The 16,036-nt window shown below is 37.2% G+C and overlaps 1 protein-coding gene across 1 annotated transcript; it reads left to right on the forward strand.

Annotated features, from left to right (window-relative positions):
* The first annotated feature begins 1,591 nt into the window (after nt 1-1,591).
* On the forward strand, nt 1,592-4,772 carry LOC149005590 (uncharacterized). The gene is made up of 2 exons (XM_089135515.1): nt 1,592-2,104; nt 3,261-4,772. The coding sequence occupies exons 1-2, from the start codon at nt 1,754-1,756 to the stop codon at nt 4,374-4,376; spliced, it is 1,467 nt and encodes a 488-aa protein (XP_088991641.1). The 5' UTR covers nt 1,592-1,753; the 3' UTR covers nt 4,377-4,772.
* Nucleotides 4,773-16,036: the final 11,264 nt, after the last annotated feature.

Consider the following 16,036-nt stretch of genomic DNA (forward strand, 5'->3'; position numbering starts at 1 on the left):
CCAACCCTTCTGAGGCTGTGGAGATGTCATGGGAGGGAGTAGTTGCCCTGGTGACCATCACTGATGTTCTTTATTGGTTTTTTAGGCAGGGACGTTACTTAGATTATTGATTTTTCCTCGATAACAATTAGACTTCCCTCATTGAAAGTATACTTCTTTTGAACTCTACTGTTGATTTTTTCTAGCTCTGAGATATATTATGGATAACTGTAATAACACTTAATGTTTAAACATCTTATACTTTACTTTCTTTTTTGCTTTTGGATTATGCTGTGTTGCATCTTTTTCATGGATTGACTATGAACCAAGATCCTGTAGAGTTATCCCTCCATGGGTAATCAGGTGAGTCCGAATCTGGCTAGGTGGGGTGTGACAATTGATCTATCTATGAGGTGTTGGTATTTGCTAATTGAGCCCAACCTTGGGAATTATTTCATTTTTTTTATCCTAATGTAGTCTTCTAGACGTTTGACAAAGTTTCTAGTACTTAGATAGATCTTGGACCAAGTTTGACGTTTGACGTTTGGCCAAGTTTTCTTCGTTTGAAGAACTAATTTTTAAACTATGATAATAAAACAAAAAAATTTAGTTAACTTCCTAATTGGCGACTTTGAATATAACATGAGTCTTTAAATTTTTGCAAATTGTTTTCTTACTAAGAATGAACAGAAGATCAGCTAATGCACACATCGACTACATCCTCAGAGGAGCTTCATATAATTAATATACGCGGGGCTTCATCCCTGGCCTTAAGGGGATTCAAACTCTGACTTCTTATGTGGAAGTGTTAGTATTTGCCAACTTGGCCACCTCTCTGGGTTAAACTAGAGAAAATTCATTAATCTTGTAGGTGAAAACTACGTTAACAAGGCCTCCTAGAGATGTGGAGAATGATACAAGAACCCGTTATGCTCAAAAGGTTCTTTGTGATGCAGCTTTACCAATGGAAACTACAAGAGGAGCGTATTTTGCGATATTGGATCAAAGTAGCCATGTAATTCAAGCTAATATCGGACCCTTCGGACTTTGGGAAACCTTTGATCGGTGAAGCATTGGCTATCAGAACCGCCTTGGTTGAATGCCATTGAGAAGGTCTACAGGTGATTGAAGTTTCCTCAACCAAGTCTTAGTGAACTTGATCAAGGAGCAAAATCCAACTCTCCCTACACAGATTGGTGGTATTTTGTTCAATATTGGCCTCCTAATGAAGGAATTTGAAAGATGTAATTTTCCCTTTCTATCTAGGGACTTTAATGGTTTAGCCCATTCCCTAGTCCCGGAAGACACTCACCGTATGCGCTTGGACTGAGTGGCCAAACTCCTCCCCATGGTTTCATGAGGTGTTATCTTCCAACTTTGGACATTGGCCTTTTACTGAATGAACTTATTTTCCACCAAAAAAAAAAAAAAAAAAATCTTATTGGAAACTTGAAATGGTATGGATCATTTCTTTGAAAAGAAACACAATAATAAAAAAAAAAAAATTGGTTTATCAAACATAAAAATGTTTATTTCGGGTTTTCGGTTTTCCTTGAGTAAAATGGAATTTAATTTATAATTCAGTTTCTTTCTTTACTAGTTAGAGACTTTAGAGGAAACTTCTTGCACTGTGTAAGGTACAGGAGTCTCCCCTCCAAATTCCAGGCTTGGGTCTACCTGAATTCAATCTTTTCGTATGGGATTACACAATAGAATTGAAATTTCCAAAACCCATAAATCTATTCTTCTGTGAATCCAACCGAAGCCTTCAAAAATGCCCCTAACTTTATCGACCCAATCTCTGCAACTGCATGCTACAACGCCATTTTCTACCAAGCCCTCAACTTCCGAACTTAATCTAAAGCAGAGAAGACTTACAGTGAGATTTTCGCAGAAACCCATAAAGCAAATTGATTGCATTTCAACTCGCCCGAAGAGAAAAACTGCTTCTAAGAGTGACAAGTCAGAAGAAAACGAACTTGTTCGTACGGTTCTGAGGAATTTTAATGATGAGAAGCCGTTAGTCTCGACTCTCAATAAGTATGTGAAGCTCCTTAGAACTGACCATTGTTTCCTTCTCTTTGAGGAGCTCGGAAAGAAAGATAGATGGCTTCAATGTATTGAGGTTTGTTTTCTTCGTAGCCCCAATTCCTCTTTTGTCTAAACTTCGTTTTATTTATGAATTACATTAAGAAAAACGAAATAGTGTACAAATTGATACTTCTTTACATCACTCTTCAATGCAAGAGCCTATATAAAATTAAGCAAATCTATATCTTGGCTGTTTTGTTCTGCCCCTTTCTATTTCCATTCACAGCACTGTTGGCCATTCACTTAATGGAGTTGAGCTCTGCTGTCTTGCTGCTGAATGGGCCAAATAATCTGCCAATGCATTTGTCTCTCTATAGCAGTGTGAAATTTTCTATTCAATTGAGTTTATGAATGTTTGTAGAGCATTCCACCTTTGTAACGCTAACCATGGGATCTTTCTTCTCTGTGTCGAAACCAGAGCGGCCACTCCTTTTTCGGTTGTAGTTCCCTGGCATTTATCTAGTTGGTGTCTTCCATTGTTCTGTGGATAGCTAGTTGTTGGTTCTTATTTAATGATATAATCTGACTTCAAATAATTTTGTTGCATATGCTTGTCCTTTGTTGTCATGAGAATCCCATCCTTATCTTCAGACTTCACTGAAATTGGTAGGTATTAAGATACCCAATGCATCGGAAATTCAGGATACATTGATTTTATGCTTCCCATCAATTTCAAACGGTATACTTTCCTGCAAGCTTGTTCTTGGGGAAAAGGAAGGGAGTGGGGTGGGGAGAAAAAAAAAATCTTCTGCGTATGTAGTGCAGGTACTTTAGAGATCCTTTTAACCCCATTTTCTGACTGACCAAAATCTAAGCTATAAAATTTGGCCAAGTTAGTTTAACTCAGCTAGTTCATCCGTACCTTCTATGTTATGAATATGGCTTGTATAAGATATAGCAAGCAAAGTCCTATGAAAATTCATATAGGCTGAGTTAAAATTTTCTGATGTTGGTCTAGTAGTTGGTTCCTTATTTCTAAAATAGCATTTCACAGAGTTGGGCATTGTAATCGTGATCTGTTTTATTGGCAACAGAAATTGTGGTTCTGAACCTTAGCAATGATTTACCGATCACATAGCTGCACAACCAACCCTGCAAACCTGAGTAGTTAACATTGTAACAAGCATTGTCTTGACTATCATTTTAAAAACAAATTGGCTGATCATCTGTTTCACAACCACTGGATTTAGGTATTCAGATGGATGCAGAAACAACGCTGGTACATTGCAGATAATGGTGTTTATTCAAAATTAATATCTGTAATGGGAAAAAAGGGTCAGACACGAATGGCAATGTGGTTGTTCTCTGAGATGCGTAATAGTGGATGTCGACCAGATACTTCAGTGTACAATGCACTCATCACAGCTCATCTGCACTCTCGAGATAAATCCAAAGCTTTGGACAAAGCCCTTGGGTACTTTGAGAAAATGAAGGGAATTGAACGATGCAAACCCACTGTTGTGACGTACAACATTCTATTGAGAGCTTTTGCTCAGGCACGAAATGTGAATCAGGTCAATGCTTTGTTCAAAGATCTTGATGAGAGCATTATCTCACCTGACATCTATACCTATAATGGTGTGATGGATGCATATGGTAAGAATGGGATGATTAGAGAAATGGAATCTGTGCTTTCTCAGATGAGGAGCAATCAGTGTAAGCCTAATATAATCACATTTAATTTGTTAATTGATGCATATGGTAAACGCCAAGCTTTTGACAAGATGGAGCAAGTTTTCAAAAGCTTATTGCATTCCAAGGAGAAGCCCACACTGCCTACATTTAATTCAATGATTTTGAACTATGGGAAGGCCAGGCTTAGAGAGAAGGCAGAGTCCGTCTTCAAAAAGTTGATAGAAATGGGATATACCCCAAGCTACATCACATATGAGAGTCTTATTTCAATGTTTGGGCTTTGTGACTGTGTATCAAGGGCCAGAGAAACTTTTGATGAGATGATGGAATCTGGGAAGGAGATGCAGGTCTCAACTCTGAATGTCATGCTTGGTGTATACTGCATGAATGGCCTACCTGCTGAAGCAGATCTTCTTTTTGAGTATGCATGTAATAATGGGTTGTCTCCAGGTGCATCGACATACAAACTTCTTTACAGTGCCTACACTAAAGCCAATATGAAGGACCTTCTTCAGAAGTTGCTTAAGCATATGGACAGAGACGGTATTATGCCCAACAAGAAGTTCTTTTTAGAGGCTTTAGGCGCACTTGGATCTTCACAGCGAACACTAGAGTCCAATGATAGATCAGCTGGTTCAAGCATTTCACAGATTGGTAGTGCAAAGACATAGGCTGTAGTTGTGGCCACTTGGTTAATTTTTATGTAACCTTATTGTTTCATTCAACTTGAGATTCTGACGATGTGGATCCGTGGATACTGCTTGGAGTTGCACAATGAGACAGTCAGTTCAACTTATGCCTTCCTTTCATTCTCAGTGCAGCATTCACCATTTTCTTGATTACTTATGTTGTTCCATCTAGGTGAGTTTACAATTAATATTTTAAATACTTGTTCATTTTCAACAAAACAATAAAATGGTTAACCATTTAACTGTTTTGCGGATTATGGCATGGCTGTATATAATGTTTAACACCAAGATGTGGCAAGTCCTTCACTAGATATGTTACTGTTGCTACTGCTGATTATTGCTTTACTCATTTAATCATGTGGTTAGGGTATTTTAATATTTGCTTATGTTTAATTTGGTTATAAAACTAAGACACAGGTATAGGCATTCATACATGATTCCATTTGCATTCATGCATGATTCCATTTGGTTAACTTGCAGATGAGATGGTGAAGTAAGAGTTTGATATGAGTCTCACATGTGTAGGACCATATCCTGTTTGCTGGTATTATATAATCCAATACTTGAATCCTGTCCCCCATTGGTTGTTGCTTTTCCATTTCTCAATGAAATGTAATGGCTACTTGTGGAAAAAAAAAGCTAAGATTTGTAGCCACTGTATGTTTCAGAAGGAGATGGGAACTTTATATCCGTTGTATGATTCAACCCACTAAACCAAAGTGGCCGAGTTTTCACTCTAGCTATCTTTAATAATACTAGCTTTGGTAGATTCTTACATATTAGTGTGTAGCATTTTTTGTTTAGTATGCTGCTATGCATATGAGGTGGATGATTAAAAGTTCACTCACCCTCAGGTGCTGTTTTATGGACATTCATGAAGAGAGAAATTTACAATCCATAATGGATATGAAGAAGCCTCTCTGGCACATTTTGGCAGGAAAAGTTGAAGAAGCCCAAATACTAGAGTGAACCATTGAGAATTTTCATACTAGCACAGTTTGTGCATTACTTTTTTTTTTCTTCTTCCTTTAATCAATATGGCAGTTTAGGAGTTGTTATTCCTTTATTTTAGCTGGCAGATTAGAAAAGTCTAATGGTGATTTAGATGTGGTAGAAGAGCTATACATAGGCATGTAGCAAGGATTTAATTCGAAGTACATTTTAGTCAAAGGCAGTTGTCACAGCCTAATTTTGATGGAGCAATTAAAGGCTAAAATTCTAAAAATATCATCAACAATAGTTGTTAAGGCATCTCCTGGGTTAGGTGACTAGTTGCATTGTTTGTTCGAGCACCCAGGGCTTGATGGAGAATTCAAATGGGTTTCTGCTGTTTGAGATTGAAGATTGAGAGCCTAGAGGTGGCAGAAATGAATGGTGAAGATGTAAATGGTGATGTCTATGATATGGAGATGGTGATAGTAGAAAGGGTAAGATAGGTCAGTGGGGGATAGATTTGTTATCTTAAAGTCCACTAGTTGTCCACCATCAGAATCCATCAAACCAGACCAAAGGTCCACCGTATTATAGTTGAGATTTACAGCTACAGGGTCTCTAGGGGAGCTTCTTCTTCTGCTTGTTCTTCTTTCTTTCTTTCTTTCTTTCTTTCTTTCTTCTTCTTTTTTCTCTTCTTTTTTTCCCCCTCTAAATTCAATTCTGGAGGTTTTGAAAACCCTCTTCATGGTTTGCGTTTGTTGAGAAGATGTGGAGGCTAAAGCCTCTAGTTACATTGAGGATACAGAAGGACGAGCATCTCCACATCTAGAAAATGCACCCAATAGAACATCAAATATAAGTAAAACTTTCAAACTTCTAACCAGGAAATTTAGAAGGAAACCTAGGAACTAAAAACAATCTCATTTGCACTACCTAAAATATGAATAACACCTAGCTACCAATACAATCAAAAGACAAGAAATAAAAAGACTGCTTACATTGGCCACAACTTGGCCCTTGCGAAGCTGCACGTAGGCTAGGCCTAAGCCAGACTATTCTAGATCTGGGCTTGGCCCTGCATCAGATCTGTACTCCAATACGGGAAAACAAGAATGTTTATCTTCTTCTTCTTCTTCTTTTTTTTTTTTTTTTCCCCGGTGGGAAGAAGAAGGAAAAGGTAACAATGGGAACAGAAGAGGAAAACGAAGAGGAAAAAGAAGCAAAAAACAATTAAAAAAAATGCAAGAAAGAGAAAAAAAGAAAACATATACTGGAGCAAAAATCAGCCACAGGTGCACATTTTCCTCAACTAAGGTGCCTTGGCCATGCCTAGCTGTCAGTTGTCACTTAATTGCCTAGCAACTGCATAATTTGCCTTGGTGCCGTGACAATTATGACAATGGTAGAGTTTTTATGGTTGATCAAACAAATTTTGTTGAGATCCAAAACAATGCAAGGTAGATATCAACCGGTGAATTGGAATTTTATGCTATATCTGTAGAACCATCAATTCTGCTTTTCACCAGCAAATCAATGCACATTTGCACAGTTTGCTACACTTGCACAATACGCAACATAGACATAACTCAAAAAAGACCAATACTAAAATAGAGCATTATATTATGCACATGTTTAAGTTATTTTCTACTATTTACCCCATAACAACAACAACAATAATAAGTCTTGTTCCAACTAAATGGGGTCGGCTACATGGATTCTTGCCTTCCAATTTGTTCTGTTTGAGGCCATGCTAGATACAAGGCCTAAGCTATGCATATCCTTTCTCACCACTTCTTATAAGGTTATCTTAGGTCTGCCCCTAGCTCTTCTAGTTTCTTCAATCTCAATTATATCATTTATCTGTATAGGGGTATTTATAGGTCTCTATTGAATGTGGCCATGCCACCTTAAACGACTTTCTCAAAGTTTATCACTTATAGGAGCAACTCCCAGGCCAACTCTAATATGATCATTTATTATTTTATCTTTCTTAGTTTTGCCATTCATCCATCTTAGCATCTTCATTTTTGCTACACGAAGTTCATTTATATGATTCTTTTTAACAACCCAACACTCTAAACCATACATCATAGCTAGTCGAACGACGGTTCTATAGAATTTTCCTTTAAGCTTTAATGGAATACATAAATCACACAAAACCCCAGACGCACCTCTCCACTTCATCCACTGTATTTTAATTCTTTGGAAAACATCATCCTCTGTCTCCTCTTTTATTTATGATTAAACCTAGGTACCTAAAACAATTACTCTAAGGAATCTCCTTATTGTCAAGTTTCACCACCTCATCGTTTGCTCGATCATGACTAAAGTTGCAAACTAGATATTCTGTCTTCGTTCTACTTAGTTTAAAGCCTTTTGATTCCAAAGCTGCTCTTCATGATTCTAACTTGGTATTAATCCCCATTTGAGTCTCATCTATTAACACAATGTCATCAACAAAAAGCATACACCAGGGAACCTCATCTTGAATGTCTTTGGTTAATTTATCAATTACAAATGCTAATAAATAAGGGCTTAAAGTTGATCCTTGATGTAATGCAACTGTAATTGGGAATTCATTACTTTGTCCCCCCATTGTTCTTACACTTGTCACTGAACCATCGTACATATCTTTAACTATGTCCACAAATTTATTTGCAACATTTCTTTTCTCTAGTACTTGCCAAATTAACTCTCTAGAAACTCTATCATAAACTTTTTCTAGGCCAATAAATACCATATGAAGGTCTTTTCTACATTATATATACCTTTCATTAGTCTACTAATTAGGTGAATAGCTTCCATTGTAGATCTTCCCGGTATAAACCCAAATTGATTCTCCATAATTGTGGTTAAGTGTCTCAAACGGATTTCAATTACTCTCTCCCATAATTTCATAGTACATTTCATCAGTTTAAGGCCCTTGTAGTTATTAAAACTTTGAATATCTCCTTTATTTTTGTAAATTGGAACCTTGATACGTCTCCTCCATTCATCTGGCATTTTTCCTGTGCTCATAATCTTATTAAACAACTTAGGAACCAAACTGGCTTATGGGTTCCTAAGCTCTTCTATACTTTTCTTGGGATTTCATCGGGACCTTGTGTCTTACCTAGTTTCCATCATCTTTAGTGCTTGTTTTACTTCGGACATCGAAATTCTCCGTATATATGTTCGAAAATTGGTGTAATTGTCCGAATCACAAGTGCTTAAGGTATGCTCATTTAGTAAACTAGAGAAGTACATTTTCCATCTTTTTTTTAATGTCCTCATCACATACTAGTACTTAACCATCTCCATTTCTAATACATCTAACATGGTCAAGATCTTTACTCTTACTATCTCTTATTTTAGCTATCATATAAATAGATTTTCCCCTTTCCTTCGTGCTCAACTTATTGTATAACCATTCATACTTCTTCTCCCTTGCTTTTCCCGCAATTTTTTTGCTTCATTTCTAGGCAACCCATACCTTTGAAGATCTACATCCTTAGTTCTTTGCCATGTCTTAAAATTAACTCTCTTATTTTTAATGGCAGCTTGAACGTCACTAACCCCCCACCAAGTCTCTCTATAAGAATGGAGTTTTCCTTTTGATTCATTTAGGACATATTTTACCACCTTTTTGATACACATAGCCATCTCATTCCATATTGCATTAATGTTCCCCGCAAATCCCACTTTCCTTGTTTGACTACTTCATTAGCAAAGGATTCAAGCACTTTCCTTTCAAGTTCCACCATCTTATCCTGGGATAGTTAACCTTGCACCTTTTATGAGTTTTTGGGGTTAAGCACATATCCAAGACCACAAGTCTATGTTGTGCAGTTAAGCTTTCCCCTAGTATCACCTTGTAATTCTTGCATAATAATTTATCAGTCTTTCTAGTTAGGAAGAAATCTATTTGGCTTCTATGATGTCCACTTTTGAAGGTAATTAAATTCTCCTCTCTTTTTTTGAAGTAAGTATTTACAATAGATAGGTCAAAAGCAACCGCAAAATCTAAAGTTGAGATCCCTTCCTCGTTCCTCTCTCCAAAACCATATCCTCCATGTACACTCTCATAGTCTCTTTGATCTTTTCCAATATATCCATTTAGTGATCACCTCATATGATCATCTTTTCTCCTTCATGAATTCCTTGCATTAATCCATCCATATTTTCCCAAAATTTTAACTTTAGACTTTCATCTATCCTACTTGAGGTGCATATGCACAAATATTATTTACAAACTCTTTCTCCATTACAAACTTGATAGTAATAATCCTATCTTGCACTCTTTTAACATCTACCACATCATTCTTAAAATTTTTATCCACTATTAGACCTACTCCAATTTTATTAGTTTGATCCCCAGTATACCAAAGTTTAAAGTCATCCAACTCTTTAGCTTTTTTACCCTTCAATCTAGTCACTTGAATGCAAGATATATTAATTATTCTTTTCCTTATAATATTTATCAATTCTAAGCTCTTACTTGTTAAAGATTTTATGTTCCAAGATGCCAATCTAATCCTATGTTTCTGGACTAGCGTTACCCCATAATATATATAAATTTGATACAAATTTTCTACCAAAATTATTTAGTTTTGGTAGAAAAATCATTCCAATACAGAAACTTTACTTCACCTTTCAATTAATTATGTGTAGCTATTTTCTGTTACGCTACTAGCCTTTTCTTTTTTATGCTTAAAAGCACTTGGTAGTACTTTTCATCATTTTACATCCAACATGTTTACCCATTACTCATAACTGAACCAACCCAGTACTCATAGCCAAACCAACCAACATTCTCCCTTAAGAGTGATGCCCAGTTTGCCCAGAATAGGGAGGAAGTCTCCTTTCAATCCTTTAGTAAAGACATCACCCACTTGGTCTCTACCTCACAAAAGGCATGCATATAAGCCCTTGCTCCAACTTCCCCTTGACAAAAAATCTGTCAAACTCAATACATTTGGTGCAATCATGTTGCACAGGATTGTTGGCTATATCGGTAGCAGCCTTGTTGTCACAATACATCATGCGACTTGTAACTGGAATTCGAATGTTTTCTAATAGACTTTTCAGCCATAGTAACTTGCATACTCCTTGAACCATAGCTCTATTCTCTGCTTCTGTACTAGATAAAGACACCACATTTTGCTTCTTACTTCTCCAAGTCAATAGATTGCTTCTAACAAAGGTATAATAACCTGATATTGACTTTCTATCAAGAGAACTAGCCCGATCTGTACCAGTATATGCTTCAATTTTCAAACTATTTCTAGGTGACGAAAGAATTCCTTTTCTAGGTGTAGATTTCAAATACTGAAGTATTCTTCGAGTAAGAACGTTCATATGAGCCGAATGTGGGTCATGGATGAACTAACTTACAAGGATTACTGCAAATGCGATGTCAAGCCTAGTGTGGGACAAATAGATCGGCTTCCCTACTAGCCTTTGATATCTTCCCCTTCCATTGGTACTCCCTCTTTTTCCTTGAGTTTAGCTCTTGCTTTGATTGGGGTATCAACTGCCTTACACCCCAACATTCCCACTTCTAATAGTAAGTCTAGGATATACTTCCTTTGGGATAGGTAGATCGCCTTTTTTGATCTAGCAACCTCAATCCCTTAGAAGTACTTCAGCTTTTGTAGATCTTTAATCTCAAATTCTTTGCCAAGAAAATCCTTTAGCTTGTGCATTTCTTCACCATCATTCCCAGTGATGATAATATCATCCACCTGAAGGATAAGGAGAGTGATTTTAGTACTTGAATTTTTTGACAAATAGAGTATGGTCAGCGTTACTCTGTTTATATCTAATATATGTCATGGCCTTTTGGATATGTTCAAACCAACATATGGGAGATTGCTTCAACCCATAAATCGACTTCTTCAACCGACAAACTTTTCCTTTTGTTTTGCTATCAAAGCAGCCATGTGGAATCTCCATGTAGACTTCTTCCTTCAATTTTCCATGCAAGAATGCATTTATTTCATCTAATTGATGCAAGTCCCAATCTTGGTTTACGGCCACAGACAAAAGAAACTTAACTATGTTTAGTTATGCAATAGGGGCAAAGGTCTCCTGATAATCAATCCCATAAGTTTGGGTGAACTCCTTTACAATCAGTCTAGCATTCTACCTATTGACTAAACTGTCCATGTTCTGTTTGACCACAAACACCAATTTACAACCCACTGGTTGTTTCCTAGAGGAAGAACGACCAACTCCCTAGTACCACTTATCTTCATAGCCTTGCATTTCCTCTACCATTATTGCTTTCCATTTTTTATTAGCATAGGCTTCCTACGAATTCCTTGGAACAAATACAATAGATAAAGAGGATATGAATGCTCGGTAGGAGTCAGAGAAAGAATTATATGAGACATACTTAACTATGGGATGCTGAGCACATGATCTAACTCCTTTTCTAACAGTAATAGGGAGATCAAAAGAAGATACCTTAAGGAAAATAGTAGAAACTGAATCTGGAGTAGGAGATTGAAGTGGTAACATGTTAACCTTTTCCACCTATTGTTGCCGATAGGGGTTCTTCCTCTAATAAGTCTGCACAACCTTATTATAGACAATTTGTCTTTAGGAGACCTCAATAGTGTGCCTTATAGTGTTCTCCCCCTGAAAGAGATCCTCACAAGGTTCAGAGGAGGGAGGAGGAGAGTTAGTATCCTCAAGTATGTTGGCCGAAGGCTCCCCCTGGGTAGGAATTTCTTCTTGAATTTCTAAGGATTGTTGTATTGTTGTGTGTGGGTCTATATATTTGACGAGAGTGTCCAGATTGGGAAAGAGCACCTCTCCTCTTGGAGTCTCCCCCTGGATAGGTGTATAATAAGGAATAAACTCATTAAAGGTCACATCTATGGACACAAGTAGGTTGACTTTCTGGCATAATATAGACAACCAAAGACTTTAGGAGGAATTATGAACAAAGAGGTCCCTTGAAGAACTTCATTGGGACACTTAAAGTCAAATCCTATTGGGAATCTTGTTCATTAGGTAAGTAGTGGTGAGTATAGCATCACTCTAGTATTGGTCTGGGACATTCATGTAATCATAAGGGAACGAACTATCTCTTAGAGATGCCTGTTCTTTCTTTCGGACACACCATTTTGGGCAACCGTATCAACACAACTGCTTTGGTGTATTATGACAGAATTAGAGAGATATCTTTGAAGTTCGCCATTAGTGTACTTGGTTCTATTGTCACTACAAAGGATTTTCATAGTGGGATTGAATTGAATTCTAATCATCTTATGAAAATCTTTAAAACATTTAAAAACTGTCTTTTTATTTTTACTTTTTTATTTTAAAAGATAAATCCATGCGGATTTAGAATGGCAATCTATAAATGTAACAAAACATCTATGGCCAATGATAGATATGGATTTGCGAGGTTCACACACATCTATATGAATTAATACAAACGAAAATGAATTTCCATTATTCTTGGAAGGTAAATAACTTGAACGAGTTTGCTTTGCTAAAACACAAGCTTCACAAAAAAATTCTTCTTTATGCTAAATTGAAACTGAATCTAGAATGGGGTGACCTAATCTACGATGCCACTGATGAAGATTTGACAAAGCCGAATTGACCTAATATGGAGTTGCAGTCATAGTAGGTGAAGATTCTTCATTGGTAGGACTACTAATTAAAAGAAGTAGAGGCCATTGTCCAGTTTACCACGTCCAATCTCCCTCCTCATTACCAGATCATGGAAAACACAATAGGAAGGAAACAATGTTACGTTACTATTCAAATCATTGGTAGGACTACTAATTAAAAGAAGGTTAGTGGAAAATGACAGGGCATGCAAAACTGAAGACAAAGAAAATGAAGGAGAGTCCTGTATGGTCTCCTTTATAGCAATGGAAGAGTGAGAACCATTGGCCGTACGGACTTTACCTTTCCTTGAGGTAGAAGAATAACTGAAGAAAAGAGGTGCAGAACCTGTCATATGGTCGGTTACTCCAAGATCGATGATCTGTGGAGTGGAAACAGAGGAAGCATGGAAGCCTGTAAAGAATGTACTGATGTAGCAAGATAAGAGTTTTGAGTGTGTAGTGGAAGTAGCATTTGTAGAGGCTGCACCAGCTGTAGTAGGTTGTAGAATACGTCTGAGGGTAAGTAGCTCTTCCTGGGAAAACCCGATGTTTGCACTGGGTGCTATAGGAACAGTCTTTGAATGATTAGCCTTTGGTTTGCCCCTCCTTCATGCCCTTTTCTGCTCAAAATCAACAAGCTTCCCCATGTGGTTTCCAACAGGTAGCTTTGGTATGATAGGTCTCAAGGCAGTGCTCACACATAACTGCATCTTTTGTTGACTTAGTTTTGGATACCATACTTACCCGTCTGAAGAGCAGATTTTTCCATGATAGAAGTGTGAAACATAGCCAAGCGATGACTCACCTCATACTGATTAGAGCATAGGATTGTTCTATTGTGAGGAAGGGAGAATGGCTCAACACTTGCACCCTGATCTGATCATATTCTACATTCAAACTAGCCAAGAAATCATAGACCCGAATCTTATCAACATGTTTCCTGTAGGCAGCCACATCTTCAGAATTAGTGGGATGATAATCCCCATGGTGATCTAACTCTTGCAAGAGAGATCTCAATTCAGTATAGTACTGTCTGCTGTGTTAATTCCTTCTATGTAGTTTCATGGAGTTTCTTTTATATAACTCATAGATTTATGCATTGTTCCCCAACTGTCCATATGTTTCTTAAGTGGCCTTCCAAATCTAGGATGCTGTATCAAGCAATAAATATCCACAGCCAAGATTTGGATACATGAAATTCAAAAGAAACAACTTAACTAGAAAGTTGTTTAAAATCCACTTATCCTTAACTGCGTCTGCGGGTAGTGGCTTGGTTGTAGTGCGAGCAATAATTAGATAGGTTGAACAAGACCAGATCAGATAAATTGGTTCAATCAAACCTGACTGAAAGTGGGGAAAGAGTAGGTAATGTTCTGAACCAGTTGGAGCAACTGCAATATCTTGTGTTGCCATATCTTCAGCCAATTCACCCAAATCACCAGTAATAATATTTGTAGAAGAGAAATCACAATCTTATTTGGCCAAAAACTACTGGCCGAACCTGCTGTTCTTCAGTCTTCAACCTTCTGAAGTAACTGAAACGTCGCAGGAGACAGAACTTCAATACTCTAGTAAATATAGGGTTGCATAGAGGTAAGTTAAGAGACAACATCAATTTAAGAAGAATCCCCTCATAGATGCTGCCCTAGGAGGGAGAAATCGAACAAGGGAGGAGAAAGAGAGGGTTGCAGTGGCAGTAGAAAGAGGGAGAGAGACGCAGGGTTTAATCAATCTTGGGCTCTGATGCCATGTTCAAAGAAATTCTGGACTGAATGCTTGGATGATAAATGTGATCCCAAGCCTCTTATTTATAATTACATGGAGTACACAAGATTACATAACTATCCTTACTGGGAATAGGACATAGAAACTGAATAAAAAACTAAACCTCTAATACCATAATTACTTAACCGAACCTATTACTCATAACCGAACCAACCAACACTTACAGATTCCAAGAAGAGGTTTATGTTTGGTGGCCAGTCTACTTTGATCTGACCTAGTTCTATTTCGTCATGTTAATGTCATATATTGGATATGATTACTATGTAAAAGAAAGGAAGTAAGAACTCAATTTTTAATCTTAGTAATGTTATTTAGTTCCAATTAAATTTAAAATATTTTGGTGATCTTGAAAAAAGGCCCGCTTGGGGTATGCTGCCAGATTTTGGTAATCTAGTGGCATGCATCAACCATATGGCTGGACACAGGAGGGTAAGAGAGTGTTTTCCAAAGGGGGAGGAGATTGGACGTAATATGCTGGGCAACCTAGTGGTTGCCCCGCCTTTTACCCTTGAAAAGGATTATTTTTTCTTTTAAAAACTTTTTATTTAAAAACTGCAAAGTTTTTTGTGGTTTTGTTTTTCCTTGCCATCTAAGATTGTGATATTATCAAGTTTTGATTAGAAATCATGTGTGGAGGAGGTTTTCACAGAATGTAGTGGCTCACTGTACAATTTCTTTGTCTTCCCCAAGCAACATGGAATAGGCTTTCATGGACGGAATCAGAGCTGTTGCTTGGGTGGCACCATAACTCTGTAGAGGTTTAACATACTTTCACCTCCTCTCTCATCGTTTCCATAGCTGATGATAGCTATGAGAAGGGTTTATGAAATGAGAGGATGCTTTAGGGTACCTCAGCATCTGAAAGGTTTCCATTTGAGGTATGACATGGGCGTAGTTGGAATATCTTTGCTTGTCAGAGTGGTTTTTGCGTAATGTGTGTGTGTTACATTAGAAGTGCGTACTTATAGTTCTGTGACAATTACAATTTTAGTCATATATACTCTATACTATTGATTTGGGGTTAATGCATTTTCTCCATTTGGTAGCATTTTTCTTTGTTTTCTTTCTTGGTTCTATCTTTTCTTCTTCTTATTATTATCATCTCCGGTTCTTCTAGATCCAAAACTGTCTCATGGTATCAGAGCTTTGAACAAAAACAATTTCAATCCTTCTTGTTCTGTGAGTCCAATTAGTTCCTCCACCCCCCCCCCCAACCTTTTCATTTTTGTAAGTTTTTTCATTTGCAGCAACCTATGTTTTAGTTTGTGTGATATCCTAGTTTAATATTGATGACTTATTTTTCATGGAATACACTTG

Source organism: Hakea prostrata, chromosome 9, assembly GCF_041222555.1.
Source record: "Hakea prostrata isolate BN-2017 chromosome 9, UWA_Hpros_2, whole genome shotgun sequence".
Taxonomy (NCBI): domain Eukaryota; kingdom Viridiplantae; phylum Streptophyta; class Magnoliopsida; order Proteales; family Proteaceae; genus Hakea; species Hakea prostrata.